We start from the raw sequence: 16,211 nt of genomic DNA, 5'->3' as shown, positions 1-16,211 counted from the left end.
TCTCTCACACATATACATTGGATTTCCCTTCGGAGAATGCACAGCTCTTTCAGTCTGACTCCTAGAAAGGAATTGGATCTGGTTGCTGTCCCAATCTTTCAGCAATGACAATGGCATAACATCACAGGGCCACCTCATCTTTCACAGACAATCCTGCCAACCAAGTTTTCTAAAAGCCTTCTCTCCCTTGTTTTCTGTCTTCCAGCATTTCAGCGGCATTTCCTTTCCTTGTGGTGTTTGTATATAATTCTGAAAACCTTTTCTTCCATTTTCCAAAGTAGCAGACAAAACTGGACTAACTTTGATTTTTAAAATGCTTTTGACGTGCTTATCTTTTGGGGAAAATTTGATCCAAAAGACGAAAATGGAAACAATTAGAGTCTTTGCCTCTCCTCACCTTCCTGTCCTGAACCTGCCTTAATTCATGGAGGTGAAAAAAATGATCAGCTGGGTTGGCCTTTTCTTTCTCAGCAACATTGCAGAGAGAAAGAGGTGAGTGTGTGAGTGTGTGTGTGTGTGTGTCTGGCGTGTTGAAAGGCTTGGGGGAAAAGGAGCACAGCTCTCCCCCAGGAAAGCCTCAGATCAGCAGATGGGAGGGAACCTAAGGTCGCCTTCCTAGGTCTGAGCGAAGTGTCCCAGCCGCTCCCCTTACCCCCACGGTGAGCCCTGCGTCCTGGAACGGTGCCAGGACTCCTGACAGAGCCTGGCAGGTCGGTGGGTGGGGGGAGCTGGGTGTTCTCTTTGCAGAAGAACACCATTTGGGAGAAAGATCCCTTATTTTCCTGGGGCACCGTAGCCTGCCTTCCTTCCCCTATCATTTTTTACGCAGATCACACTCATGATGATGAACTTGCAGCTCAGCTTCCTGCCGCCTGCTTGACCCGGGAGCACCAGCAGGCTGCCGGGCCTCGCCCTCGGCTCCCTCCTCCTCTCGAAACCCTGGGGCTTCGGGGCACCGGTGGGGGTCCGAGTGGGCAGGGACTGCAGGAGAGGCGTGCAGGGGCGCGGGGTCCCGCCGGGGAGCGCGCACGGAGCGGCGCCTCGGCCGCCCTGCTTCCTGGAGCTGTGCTCCTTTGACCCCAGTGGCAGTCCCTGTCACTGCACCGCTCGCGCTCCCTCCGGCTCGCCGCGCCCTCGCTCCCTCTCCTCGCCCCCTCGCTCGCTCTCTCCCCAGATCGAGGCTGCTCGGGTCCTTTCTCCCCCCGCCTCCCTCTAGCGCCGCGCCCCCTGGCCCCCAGCCCCAGCCTGCGGCGGGACCTCCGGGGTCGAAGGTTCTGGCCCGCCCGCGCCCCTCGCCGCCCCCGCGCGCCCCCAGCGCTCCTCCAGCCAGCTCGGGCCGCTCAGCTATGGATTGCCTGCTCGCCGGGCGCTGAAGGCATCCCCGGGACCCGGAGCGCAGCCCGGGAAAGGTAATCCGCCCCGGGAAGGGAGGCGGAGGGCGGGGGAGGGGGAGGAGGCGGCCGGGAGCCCGGTGCCGAGCGCGAGAGGAAGGGAAAAAAATGCACACACAAAGCGGAGCCCGGGTGAGAGGTGCCTTGTCAGAGGCGCGTGCGAGGGGATCGGAGGCTGCGGACCCGGGCTGCCCCGGTGCCCCTGACATCCGCACGAGCGGGCGCCTCCCGGGCAATTCGGCGCCCGGGGAGGGCTGCTTTTCAACCCCTGAGCGAAAGCAAATTCTTTTTTAGGAGCTGTCTTCCCTCCCACTCCCCATCCTGCGCCTCTTCTCTTCTCCCCCACCCCCTCCAGCCATCAGCCCCCCGACCTCTGGGGGTCCCCACCTCTTCGCCCCCTCCTCCGCCGGGATTTCTTAGGAGGAAAGGAGGGGGTATCGGCGAGAAGCTGCGGCGAAAGCCGGGCGGCGGAGATGGGGGTGGGGACGAGGGCTCAGCGAGCTGTTTACTAGAAAGTCCCGGGGTGATGTGTTCGAGCCGCCCCGGCCTAGGCCCGGGTGCATTGTGTTGGCCCGATCCCTGGTCTCCCGCGGAGGCCCGAGGCCAGGTGCAGTGACTAGGGGAAGGCGCCGCGCAGCTTTGTGCTCGGGCTGCACCCCGCGGCCGCCCCCGGGGCCGCCCGCGCGCGCCGCTCTCGCTCGGGGCTCTTTCTCACCCAGTCCCCGCGCCCCAACCTCACTCTCCGCTGCTGCCTGGGTCTCCGCGCTCGCAGCCTGCGGAGCGACCCGGCGACCCGAGCTGGGGTCGGGGCTAGGCGACGGGGGACGAGTAGCCAGGAAAAGTAACCGTTGCCGCCGGATTTATTCTCTACAGAGGCAGGACTTTCCTTGCTGTTTACGTGTAACAAGGTTATCTTTGTAAAGCCTTTGAATTGCGGGGTTTTGCGGCCTAGGAGGTGAAGGGGGCATTTTTCTAGAGGCTCAGGAGCGGGTTGGAATCCGTCAGCAAGAAAATAAATTAAGGATGCCCCAGTGGAGTTGATTTATAATAGTACATCACCACCCCCCTCTCACACACACACCCCAAATTAAGTGCAAATGCGAGTCGTGAAAAATGTATAATTGATTTGAGATGCTGCAAACAAACACAAACAGGTCGGAGGGGGGGGAGGAAAACAAGCAAAAGTTTAAGTGAAAAAAGATTTCAAAAGACGGGGAGATCCCGTGGCCTCCACACCCCCTTTCAACGCTCGCTGGCTCCCTCCCTTCCTTTCTCAGCCGTTCCGGGGAAGGAACCTGGCAGCGCCCAGGCGCAGAGCAGGGAGGAGGCGGCGGCCCCGGGCTCGGGCTCCGCGCTGTGGGTTCGGGGATGCCAACGCGCCCGGGAGGCTGACGTCGGGGACGTGGGGCTGTGATGTCCGACCGAGAATGGCGTGGTGTCAGAGCCATTGGCCGCCGGTGGTCATCAATCAACCCAGAGCTAGGGAAGAGGGAGAGAAAAAAGATAGGCGTCCAGCGGAGCCCGGGGCCGCGAGCGCTAGCGCCAGCAGTGCCAGCAGGAGCGGCGGCCGCGTAGGCAACGGAGGTGGCAACGGGGGACTGAGCGAGTAAGGCGCTGGTGCTCCAGGAAGGAAGGGGAAGTTGCAGCCGGGAAGAGCCAGCCGTGAGCCTAGAAGGGCAGGGCGAGTGTGTGTGTGTGTGTGTGTGTGTGTGTGTGTTAGTTGATAAAGCCCCCCCCCCGCTCCGCGCAACTGCCCACCACCCTAGATTTAAAACAAACAAACCAATCCAAAGTAGAGAATTCCTCGCCCCCCACCGCCCCACCTTATATAGACTCCACGAGTTGCCAGAGGCTCCGGAGAAAAGTCTTGCCCTCCCTCTCCGAAAGAATGTGTCACTCGGGTGTCCGCAGTGCTGGAGACAAGTTCAGGTGTAAGTGCGGTGGGAGGGAGGGCGCTCGGTGGACAGAAGCACGTGGAACTTTATGTCAGCATCCCCCAAAAAAACCCTGGCGGAGAAGCCCGCCGGGAAGGCGTGTGGGCATCGCTCCCAGATACAGGGATGAGTAACTGGAAGTGGGCATAAAAGAGTAGGGGCGTGAGTTAAGAACGCACTGGATCGGCGCGGCAGAGGGAAGAGAGAGCGAAATTTGGCGAATTTGGAGCAGGCAAGTTCCAAAGTCCCGCCAGGCTCGGTCGGGAGATCTTGGGGCAAGTGATTAAAATGAGCATTCTTGTTGAAACGAGAAAACCGCGGGCTCTTTTCTCATAGGCTGTGCTGGGCAGTGCAGGGGTAGAGAGGTCATGAGTTGTTGTTGCTTTGAAAGTTTTGGTAAATTGGACTTCTGGTGTCTAGGAGGTGGAGACAGTTATTTAATTCCTCAGCTTTTAATCCCTTTATTGCCAGGCGACTTTAAAAGGTTTTCCAACTAGATTCCTGGAAAAGAATATTGCTAGTTGTACAGCTTAAAGGACAGAAGCGATTGCTGTCTAGGAAATGCAAAATATACTCACATGATTTTCTTTTTAAAGAGAAAAATCAAACTAGCACCAGCATGAATGTTTGGCAGTGTCAGTCCCTTTTAGATTTTTCTTTTGGCTTCTTGATATTTCGTCCTGGGTTCCTTTGTTTTGTGGAGCAAGTGTGTTGAAGTACAGAATGAAAATTTATGAAAAGATTAGTGCTGTCTTTAAATATTGTGTGTGAAAAGTTAAAGTAAGTGTGAAGAGGGCGAGATGCACCAAAATCTGATCATTTGGAAGGTTTTACTGCCTAAATGCACATCTTCTTGATAGTTGTAAGCAGTGTATCATTCTGTCTTGTTTCAGATTCTCCCCACATTTCTCAGGTTATAGGAAGTGGTTTTGTCCATTGTCTCTTGTCTCTGAGAGTTACCAAAAAAAAAAAAAAAAGTCTTTTCCAGGTGTTCGTGTTTAAAATTCTTAGGTTATGTTCATTTTGAGATACGGGTGGGGGTGAACATAGCATTTTTAAAAATAAGCCTTTTCTTGACTTGTCTGTAAAGGTGCTGTGAAAGTTTTGAAGCTCTCTGCCTCAGTCTGACATTTTCTTCAAAGGACTCCAGATTAAAGAAGATAGACGCTGCAGGTGCACTGTTTCGATAAAACATTTGAAAGGGAACATGGCAAAGATGAATTCAAATGAGGTGCCAGCCACCCATTTAGCCTTTCAGAGTTACAGGGGCCTGTGCTTGCTGATGAAAAGATGTTCTATTTGTCTTCCTGGGGCAAAGGTGCAAAGAGGCATAGATGTTCACTGATAGAGAAGGATGACTTTAGGATCAAGCGGACAATGTAGAAGTGCAAATTGATCAGCTGCTAAGTTCTGTCTCTTCTTAGCTTCAAATAGTAGAACTTGGGTGGGTATCGTGCTAAGTGCTACAAGTCATTGCTTAGATGTTTAAATATTGGTTATGTATATTTTATTTCTAGGCCACATTTGCTTGGTTTAGTGTGTTTACTCCAGAAACATTTAAAATCTTTCTAGTATTGGGTGCAGAGATTGTTACTCAGAGGTCACAGTGGTCTAGACATGAATTTGATTTCCTTTGCTTCTTAATGTTCAGTATTTCACACAATAGACATTGATGGAAGAAGGAACATAAGAATTGTCAAGTAATTTTTACACCACTCTCTAATTTATGCAAACACTAAGTTCTCACAGTCTGAAAATGTGTATTTTTCCCCCTCTGTGCTTTGATGGCTAACATTCTTTTTAATGACAGTCATTTCTATAACAGGAAGATGTTTTCATTTGTATTTACTTTTCAGCGCCACGCAATTATGCAGTTTTGCGCTTCAGTAGTGTCTCGGTACTTTGTGTCTCAAAAGAGAATTACAGTACTTAGAACAGGACTGCAATTTGAAGCAGGTGTTGTGTTTTACTGTTATGCAAAATAACAGTAAAATATAATTGTGGGGGAAATTAAGGAAACAGCTGCAAACTTGGTATGAAAACTGCTACATTATGATTTGTAAGCAGTTCTTATAGATATCTTACATCAGAGGAGCAGGGAAAGATTTTAATTTAGTTAATCCTACTGGCCTGGTTGTCTGTCATCTGGCGCTTAAAAGACTCATACCTCCCATGAAGTCAGGAAAAAGAAAGAGAACCCAAAGTGACACTTTGTTTAAAATGCCAGAGCATGGGGATTCATCTCTTGGCAGTGCACTTGACATTAGGAAGGCAGGCAGGGTGGATGTTATTTAGCTTGCTTTGCTAATATGAAGAAGGCAATGATTTGAGTAGAACACTCTGGAATTTCTTAGCCCAGCTAGCATATGGAGGACTACACAAGCCCCGGGTTGTAAAATAATAAAATAAATGGCCTATGGCAGGCCATCTGCCTTTTGCTCGATATTTAAGGTGTTTCATGCCAATTTTAAATCTAATCTTATTATTCTAAATATTTTTATTTGAAATAGCAGATAAGATTCTCAGCGCTTAATGGTGCACACGGCAAACCTATTCTGATGTAGAGCACTTAAAGTAAGAGCATGGGTTACCTAAGGGTTACCCAAGGAGCGTACTGCGGATTCTTCTCTACCGCACTGATCAATTGCAACAACTTGGACATGAGAATTTGCTTCCCTCTGCCTTTGCACACCCACCATAAAAATAGACATCTTCATTTCTCAACCCAGTGCAGCAAATAATATATTGACGTTTATGAAAAAATCAGAACTAATGGAAATTTTTTAGAAATGAAACCAACTACTGAGAATTATGTTGCACCAAGAATGAGGTGGCAGATGTAATGGCTGCCCTTCTTTACTGCTCCATCGGGGCTTGAAGAAGGGAGGTAATGAATGCATTCAAAGTGGTGGTCCAGACCTGGAGGTGTTTGGCTTTCCCCTGAGTGACTGGAGTGTTGAAAGAAATGACATTACATTTAACAAGAAGGATTTGCCTTACCATAAGGTTCTGGGCCAGAGAGAAATGCCAAGCATTGCCTACCTATGTATTTTGGGAGCTGCTTGTGAAAGAAAAAATATGTGTATTGTGTGGGTATCATGAGCATGTTATAGTTATACACATGTATTTGTTATAAGCACAACATTTTAAATTCTTATCTGTCATTGAGTTATATAGCTGTTTTAAACATGGAGCTTTCAAATGATTATATGACACCAACTTTGTAAAGACCAAACGTTCCAATTAGCAGGGAAGGTTTGGAAGATTCTTCACTTCGAGCACAAACCATGTATAGCTAGATGCCATGGCAACTGTGGATATGCCCCTTCCGTAATTCACGTTAAGTGCCATAATTATAATTAAAGAGGAAATCTTAGTTTGAACTCCATTGAGATGATTTGCTAGCACCCAGCAATGATGTATAGAGTGTACTATCTGCTTTGAAGTGCATGAAGGGAAGAGAGATGGGAACAGTTGTATCCACGAGCCAACAACACATATTCAGATTTTCCCTGAACTAGTTTCACATCTAGATGTTAAATTTATGTCTCTTAGAACACCCTTTTTCTCTTTGTTCTCATTTTATATACATATTTCTTTTGTCTTTCAGAAATGCACAGCGGTATTGATGAGTAGATCCTTGGATTCAGAGGTTGGCTGAAACGCACCATGCCTGCTTCCATCTTTTGCTCTGTTAAGTTGTGAATTGCTCATGCCTATAGGGAGGAAGGATGGCACATGGGATTCCTTCTCAAGGCAAAGTTACCATAACGGTGGATGAGTACAGCTCAAACCCCACCCAGGCATTCACGCACTACAACATCAACCAGAGCAGATTCCAGCCTCCACATGTACATATGTAAGTATCACTCATGAACTTAACAAAATCAGCAATCAGGAAAATAAAGAAAAAAAAAGAAAAGCATTCACTCTTAACTTCTGCTAGGGAGACTAAAAGGTAAATGATTTACAAATCGGATAGGTATCTGTGGTTTCAAATACAGCTCAGGAGGAATCCCATACATCTGTGTAACATTTCGAATTTTCGGAGCGCTTTCAACCACAATTTGACATTAGATTTTCAGAGCCTCTGAGGGCTGGTGGTTGGTTGCCCATATTTATAGATAAGAACAGAAAATAACAGAGAGGTTATAGTGTTTGCAATGCCACACAGAGAATTTGCCTGAGACTCCTGACCCCTAGTTAAATTTGCTTTACATTGTATTGCTTGCCTCAATTCTGAAATACTTCTTTAAAATTTCTGTAGTTTTTTTTTTTTTTTCCCCACACCTCACCCCACTACCCCTTTACATTCAGCTGGGAAATAGGCCTAATTGGGACTAATTGTCCAGCTACTGCTAGATCCATTGTCTTGCCTGTTGCTAGTGAAACGTGTGCTGCATGCTGTAGGACTCAAACAATATGGGGAACAAAGGAATAAGGGACAGTGGAACAGTTGGTTCCAGGAATTGTACTTTTCTCTCACTCCCTAATACTATTTAAGTCATGTTGAGGTTTAAACTGTTTAAGGAACAAAGTGTGGCAGAAACCCAGAGGCAAGGATTTTGCAGCACCTGGTTGCACATCAACTTTTTTCTGGTCCTCTGCTACAGGATGTGCTGGGCTTTCAGCAGAAGGGAGCAAAAGGTCACCATCTCTCTTGTTTATTCAAGGCCTGGTGCTCATTCTCTATGAGACCCTTCCAATGTCTAACATGAGTCTTTCATAGTAGGACTCAACCTCTTTGAAAACTATTGTATAGTCAAGATGGAAAGGAGGTTAGGACTCTGTTGACTGTTTTTACCACTCCGGTAAGAATTGAACTTGGGACATGTCCAAGTCACAAGCTCCTTTTTTAGTAATTGTTTTATGTGAGCATTTAAAAAAATAGTAGGACACCCCAAACACACACCTGCCCCCCTGGAATCTAGAAACACTAACCAAACAAAAGGGTCTTTCCCCTGACTGCCTGGATATTAGTGTAAATGCTAGGATGTTGCTTGGCAAGTATATTCTGGAGAGCGACTCAGTTACCTATGATGAGATTTCTGCAAAGCAGCCGTTCTAAAGCAACATGCTTGAGTGACAAAAATAAAGAAAAAAAAAAGGAAAAGACAATCATTGTAAGTGGTTACTGCTGAACTATTTGTAAGAGCTTTAAACTTTCTTTAAATGAGTATATATTTATGATTATGAAGGATCGCTAACATGATTTTAAGGAAAAATGTTTAAGATGAATAAAGTTTTTCCTTGTTAAAATGGCTTTTCTGAATAATAAATATATGTTCAATTCAAATATTCTTTTTATTCTGCTGTTTCTAGTTATTTCTTTTTCTTCAAATATGCTACAATATTTGTGTAAGCCATACTTCAGAATAGCTTCAGCTCTGTTTTGCTGGTGTTATATTTTTATATTAAAGAACTACAAGGAACTTTGTAGATGCTGTTTCCATTCAGGCAAAAGAAAGTGTGTTTTGCCCAGATTCCTTGGAAAATGACTGCTAGGGAACGCCAGCTTAGTTCTCAAGTCTGCAGACATCTGCTCACTTGTTCTTGGCCTTAAGATTCCACTTGCAACCTGTGAATGCACATAGATATTTTAAAAATCACGTAACTTTAAAGTTGATCTGCTTATATCTAGCCATAACAAATTTGAAAGATCAAATTATACCTCTTTTGAAAAAAATCGCTTGAAAATGGGGCAACTTAGACAGCTGTGTAGTGCTTTCACCAGATTCCCGATCTTGGAATAGAGGATTCTTCCACAGGCTAGTTCCAGTGTGCCTTTTCACTTTTATCGCCAATGAGGGTTTCCCATTTGAACCCTCTGCTTCAACCACACAGTTTGGCTCCCTGTCATCTGGACACACCTTAGTCGCTTCCATCTTAATGCCACTGCCATCACTGCTTATCACAGCTGTAACACAGTTCCACTGTGCTCATCAAATGCCTCAAAGCCAGGTTAGGTTCCTCCACTTAAGCCATTCCAATCCAAAATGATCATGCCTGCCCAAGTTACTTGGCAACACTTTATACCACCTCCATTATTTTTCTTTCTATCTGTCTGTCTACCTACCTGACTATCTGCCTATCTGTATCTATCTGCCTGTCTGTGTCTTATTCTCTTAATTTTTTATTTCTTAAAGAAAGGCTTGTTCTTCTGAGCAGGTGACAGATGCTCAAAAACACTGGTCGATCCATTGATGTGATTATGCATTAGATAGAGTGATTGGATTGATGCTTGGAGATTTTCATTGGAATTTTTCTGTCAGTTCTCGACATTTTGAATGTTTTTATGATGGTGCGTATTGTCTGGAGGCTGGCTTACCTTTTCCTTGGCTTCACTCTTTCTTGCTTCAGAACATGCCATTGTTTTGTAGGCATGATGGCCTCGCACAGTGACTGGCCTGTCGTAGGTGGTCAGGGATCTTGGTTGTATGCAATCATGTCATAGTTCTGCTATATTAAGAAAAACAATTGGCCTTAATCTAATTAGAAACTTTAGTTGGCTAGAAAATATCTATAAAATATTTAGTCCAAAATGTCTTCAGGTTTTCTGAAAATTTCAACATGTCATGGCAGAACTTTGCTCCTCTCCCCAAGGTAAAGATATTTTGTCTTTTCCACTTGCATGGTTGCTCATTTATTTTGCATGGATTGTTAAATTATTTGCTTCCTTTTTTCACGTGCACTTGAGATTTCTGAAGACCCCTGACAGATCACCTGGATTATAGTTAAAAATCCTATCCCTTTAATGATGTCTTATTTTCTTTCCTACAGCCTTGTGGTGGTAGTTGAGGTTTTCTCACCTTAAATAGGAAGAGCTCACTTCCCATTTAATTCAATTAGTCTCAGCTCAGCTTTGTGACTAATGAATTTTCTTTTCCAAGTCTCAGTTTACTCATATGTAAACATTTGCACTAAATGATGGTTAAGGATCTTTTTAGCTCTGACTTGCTAAGATTAAGATTGCAGTTAAGACAATATTTATTTGCAAGGCGATGCTGTTAAGGAAACAAAAATAAATAAGACCCAGTCCCCATTTTCATGAAGCTCATCGCTGATTTCAGAGCTGATGTTTCAAACAGCTTTAAGAAGCATTGGTTTAGTTTTCATCTCTGAGTTCTGACAAGATTACCACCAAGCTCTCTAAGAATGACTGGCTTGAATCTCTGCTTGTTATGTAGGGAAGTCTTTTTTTTTTTTTTTTTTTTTAAGAAAGCAATCCGGTATGACCTTGGGAAAGAAAATTAAAGCACAGCTGGAGCTGGCAGAGCAAAATTTAACCTAGAATTTGTGTGCCTCGCTTACCCAGACTCTTGAACATACTAATAGATATCATGATTAAAACCCAGCAATTAACAGGGCTTCATTGTTCCACAACCCCTTCGTCTTTCCCAAGCAGAATGTTAAGAAAAATTATTTAGTATTTTTAATGATGGTGAGGGGAGGTGCTGAAGGAGCCAGTGTAGGTCTGAAAACACCATAAAGATTTTGTATGTGTTTCATAATCTGAGGCCTAATCAAATGTTACGAAACTTTATTAATAGGGGATTCAGCCATCTCAGTTTTAGCACTGAAATCCCTGTGTTACTGGAATGCCTCAGCCCAGTGAAAACCAGGACAATAGGATACCCTACTGGAGTTAATTCTTCATCTTTTTCTTTAAGGATTGACAACTAGGAAGCTCAAATCAAGTTTTCAGTTTTAGCCACTTTCCTTGTTTGCACCTTCTGTTGTTAACACCCCTCGAATCTTACTCTGTGCTTGTTCTTTTACCCTTGTTCTATGGAGGCAGGGTAGCATAGTGGTCAACATCACCTGTGGAAACAGATTATCGGGTTTAAAATTTGCTTGCACCACTGACTAGCTGTGTAACCAACTGTGGAGAAATACTGTAACTTCCTTACGTTTTATTTTTCTATCTGTAAGATCTGGACCATAAAAGTGATGCCTATCTCAAAAGGCTGTGGAGGATACAAGAATGCAACAGTATTACATGTGAATGCTTATACATACATAGACTGTGCTCAGCAAATGTTAGCTGTTATCATTAATAATTGTTTCATTGATTCTGGGTTTTTAATTTTAAGCTGCCAGTTCATTTTGAAAAGCAGTGGAGTGTATATAAATGAGTAAATAAAGTCATTGGTAAATCTTGTCCCTTCTTCCTCATGGAGCCATGATCAGCAAAGAGTCATGGAAACTTTTCTGGGTGGGATTTTGGTTTGTAAAGGTTGGTAAGTGTCCTGGTTTAGTGCCTGTCAAGATTATGAACAGCCTAGGAGTGTCTCATCCACCTCCCGTTACTCCATGGGAGTGACAGTCCCAAGGGGAGGTGGAATCTTGTGAGCTGAGTGCTGACTGGTTGCTCTCTGTGGAATCACAGTGGCCTTTCTCCACATAAGTTGGACCTAGGTTCTATGTACCCCAGTCAGTTTCTTAGACTTCCCACCTCCATCTGTGGTTAAAACAGAAACATCAAGCGCTAACTGTAATTAACCAGAATTGAGTGCAAAAGGCACAGTTTGGGCTGGGGAATGAGGACAACATATATATGGTAGCTGAGAATGTGGTCTGAAATCAGCGATCTGTATACAAATGCTGATCCTGCCAGTTACTGCCGTGGCTGGGTGACGATGGAAAAATTGCTGAACCTGTCTTCTCATCTGTAAAATAGGTTTAATGATCCTTTAATATGGTTGTGAGTATTAAATGAAATGATACATAATGACATACAGTGCCCAAAAGATATCACTTGATAAATAGATTCTATGATAATATTTATGGTATTGTCTACCAGCCGATGAGCATGAGTTAAGTTGTTAACATTTTCCTTTCTAAACTACTTGGCTATATGAAACCTGACAAATCCAAATTATTTTATTATTGTATTGTGTAGTATCTGTCAGTGTTGCTTGGCCATTGCTATTTAAAAAAAAAATCTGTAGCTTTTAGGGTATCTGGGTGATTATTTCATGCCAAAGTATTATAAGATTTTGCCTGATCTGAGATTTCATTCTTATTCAGTTCAAGAATGTGGTAGGAAGTAAATGTTTATTTTAGTTCTGTATTAGATATGCTTGCGTACAAAAACAGTGTTACAGAAGAGTGTTATAGAAACGGTGTCATTTGGCTAAATAACTATATAAAAGTGTGTGGAAGGATAAATAACATTACTGGTGATTATTTAGGGAATACATTTGGAACTGAATTTGCAGGAAGGAGTGTTGGATAAGGACCTTTTACTTTTTACTTCTTATACTTTTGTATAATTTGAATTGTTCTTATAACAAGTATGTAACACTTTTATGATAAAAACCTTTTTTGAAGATTGATAAAAAATGTAATTTGTCTCCAAGTCCTTATGCTTTGCCTGTAAGATTTGCTTTAAAGTCTTGATCTGATGCAAATCTTCTGTTTTATTTTGTCCTCACTTTCTTGGGTAGCAGTTTCTTCTATTTTATATTGCAATCAAGGAATAGGCCAAAGGCTGTTCATTGGTTCAGTATAACTCAGCTTTCTCAAGTGTGGGAAGATGAGAATATTGTTCCCTGCTTCATTGTCCTATAACTGATTGGAAATTTTTAAAGAAGTATGGTGTCACTTAATGACAGGGATACATTCTGAGAAATGCATCTTCTAGGCGGTTTCATCTTTGTGCAAACATCATAGAGTATATTTACACAAACCTAGATGGTATAACCTACCATACACCTAGGCTAAATGGTATAGCCTATTGCTCCTAGTCTGCAAACCTCCACAGCATCTTACTGTACTGAATGCTGTAGGCCATTGCAACACAATAATGACTATTGTGTATCTAAATATATCTAAACATAGAAAAGGTATGAGAAAGGTAGAGTAGAAAAGATTAAAAATGGTCCACCTTTATAGGGCACTTACATGATTGGGGCATATAGGACTGGACGTTGCTCTGGGTGAGTCAGTGAGTCAGTGGTGAGTAAATGTGAAGGCCTAGGACATTGTTGAACACTATTTTAGGCTTTATAAACACTCTACAGTGAATTTATAAACAATATTTTTGTCTCTTCAACAATAAAGTAAGAAACTTAGCTTACTGTGGCTTTTTTACTTTATACACTTTTTAATTTTTTAAAACTTTTTGACTCTTTTATACACCAGATTAAAACACAAATACATTGTACAGCTGTACACAAATATTTTCTTTCTTTATATTCTTATTCTATAAGATGTTTTTATACTAATTTTTTTTTTTTTTTTTTTTTGCTTTTTAAGCTTTTTGTTGAAAAGACATGGTGGGAAGGGAATGAAGGATTTAAAAACTACGTATTGGATACAATGTACAGTACTCGAGTGATGGGTGCACTAAAATCTCAGATTTCATCACTATACAATTTATCCATGTAATCAAAAACTACTCGTATCCCAAAAGCTATTGAAATAAAAAGTGTGTGTGTGGGGTGTGTGTGTGTGTGTGTGTGTGTGTGTGTGTGTGTATAAAACTAAGACATGAACACACATTAGCCTAGGCCTACACAGGGTCAGGATCATTCATATTACTGCCTTCCACCTGCACATCTTGTCCCACTGGAAGGTCTTCAGGAGCAGTAACAGGCATGGAGCTGTTATCTCCTGTGATGGCAATGCCTTCTTCTGGAATATCTCCTGAAGGATCTGCCTGAGGCAGCTAGGGTTTTAGAGTTAACTTTTTTTTTTTTTTAAATAAGTAGAAGGAGTACACTCTAAAATAACAGTTAAAAGTATAGTACAGCAAGTAAGCAAACCAGTGACAGAGTCATTTATTTCATTGTCAAATATTATGTACTATACATAATTGTATGTGCTATACTTTGTACCACTGGCAGGGCAGGTTTGTTTACACCACCATCACCATAAACACATGAGTAATAAGTTACACCACAATGACATTATGACAGCTAGTGTCATTAGGTGATAGAAAATTTTCAACTCCATTATAATCTTATGGTACCACCTTCATATATGTGGTCTGTCATTGACCACAATGTCATTATGCAGCTCATGACTGTATTTTCAAATCCATTTGGGGAAGCTAAAAGAGTATACAGTAGTAGACTTCTTGACAGCATTTCAGGAACTCTGCATTCTAGTCCTGTCATGGTCACTAATCAGCTCTGTGATCTTTAGCAAGTAGGGCCTCTCTCAATTTCAGGTTCCTTACCAGTCAATAGACTTGATAGCCTTAGCATCATCTCTTCCCATTTTAACAGTCTGAGGTTTCTCCCATTCCTTACCTTTACATTTGTCCATGTAAAATTACGAACACAAATCCCACACCATTAGTGATATTCTGTAGGGAAAGAATATAATAGAGACATCATTGGGATATGGTGGTGAGAGAAGAGAAATGACCCCTAACGCTCACACAGAGGAAAAGTCGTATCAGTGGATGAATGAATGAGTGTCTGGAACTCTGTAAAATGGCACTTACTAACAAGGTAGAAATTAATTTTGTTACAGAGTTGGGCTGCATTTGCTATTTAAAAAAAATTCGAAACATACACTTCTTTCTTGGTAAGCCACTTTCTTATTTTCATTACAGATTCATCACTGTCCTGCACATTAGCATGGTGGCCATAATTTGTAAAATGTTCTCAATCTGAAATTCATTGTAGAAATGCTGAATGGCCCTTTTAGTTTGCACTTTATATATAAACGCTGGGTATTTTTATTTTCTTCTCTCATTTATTTTTAAAAATAAATTCTTTTTCCTATACACTCCCTGAGGGCACCCGTCTTGTGGTCCGTGACAGTTGGACTTCGTTTTAGAGCTGACTTTTTTCCTATTCTGTACAATTCTTTGTTTGCACTCGAGCATTAAAGAAGCAATCTAAAATTAGATTTGTTTTTTGTCCGTACGAATTTGTTCCTAGAACCCTACTGTATGTTGCATGATTGGACAGTGTTTTTTATTTATTTGGTTGTTGGCTACTTGACTTTCTGGAAGAGTAAAGAATTTTGGTGAAATAAAACAAATCCTGTCTTCTATGTTATACCTGGATTTTGGGTTCGGAAAGTTACCTACATTTGTAGGATAAAGAACGACTCACAGAGACAGCATAGTCATAATCAACTCATAGACATATCCTGCAACCGGGAGCCATTCAGATCACCTCTCCTTACAGACTGAATCTATCTAACTCCTGCTCTAAATACAATTTTTGTTCTTTAAACTTCTTTCATGGGGATATTTTGGTAAAAATTATTCAAGTGGCAAGACAAACTAAACAGGCCATAATGAAATAGGTAGTTTGTATTTGTGACATACTCGATTTTAATTCTGAGATTTTAAAGCTTATGAAGATGAGCTTTTAAGATGTAGAAACAAAGCTAATGCTGCTGAATCTACTGCATCCTGTATGGCAAACTCGAGATAATTCTGAACTGTTTCCAAAAAGGAGAAACTTACTGAGTCTTGGAAGATCTATTCCTCAGTTTGTTTTTCTTCTTTTTCAGTATTTCCTTAGCTCTTTCCTTCCCATGTCGTTTTCCCTTTTAGACTTTCACAGCACACTGGAAACTAGATGTTTTAAGTAGCTATCCTAGCACGGTTAGACTATTATTTCAATATCGGTATGTACAAAACTGCCACACTTTTGCAGACCACCACGTTAGTCTTCTTTTTTTTTTTCTTTTTTGTTTTTTAATGTAAAAAGTACACTTAGAGGCTTTGTCTGTGTGGAAACACTAACTCTGCAAAGAGGAAACTGTTGGATTTGTTGGCTCTTGCAGTATTTGGGTCTGCATATTTTTGTTCTATTTTGCTTTGAAGATTGGTTTTATTCAATTTCTGCCCCTGTGGAAGGGACAAAATATATGCAAATAAGAAAATGCATTTTTGCAGATTTTTTTATTTTTTTCT

At 42.5% G+C, this 16,211-nt stretch overlaps 1 protein-coding gene across 2 annotated transcripts in view; it reads left to right on the top strand.

Moving 5' to 3' along the window:
* Nucleotides 1–472: 472 nt before the first annotated feature.
* MPPED2 (metallophosphoesterase domain containing 2) overlaps nucleotides 473–16,211 on the top strand; it is a 177,465-nt gene continuing 161,726 nt past the window's right edge. The window contains exons 1-2 of one of the 2 annotated variants that reach the window (XM_011936328.1): nucleotides 473–1,409; nucleotides 6,936–7,184. In XM_011936328.1, the coding sequence (XP_011791718.1) occupies nucleotides 7,057–7,184 (128 nt within the window). In that variant the 5' untranslated portion in view covers nucleotides 473–1,409; nucleotides 6,936–7,056. The remainder of the gene's footprint in view (nucleotides 1,410–6,935; nucleotides 7,185–16,211) is intronic. The other variant, XM_011936330.1, reaches the window with a different exon arrangement.

The sequence above is a fragment of the Colobus angolensis genome, unplaced genomic scaffold (assembly GCF_000951035.1).
Source record: "Colobus angolensis palliatus isolate OR3802 unplaced genomic scaffold, Cang.pa_1.0 Scaffold152, whole genome shotgun sequence".
NCBI classification, from domain to species: Eukaryota; Metazoa; Chordata; class Mammalia; order Primates; family Cercopithecidae; genus Colobus; species Colobus angolensis.
This window is presented reverse-complemented; position numbering and strand designations above follow the sequence as displayed.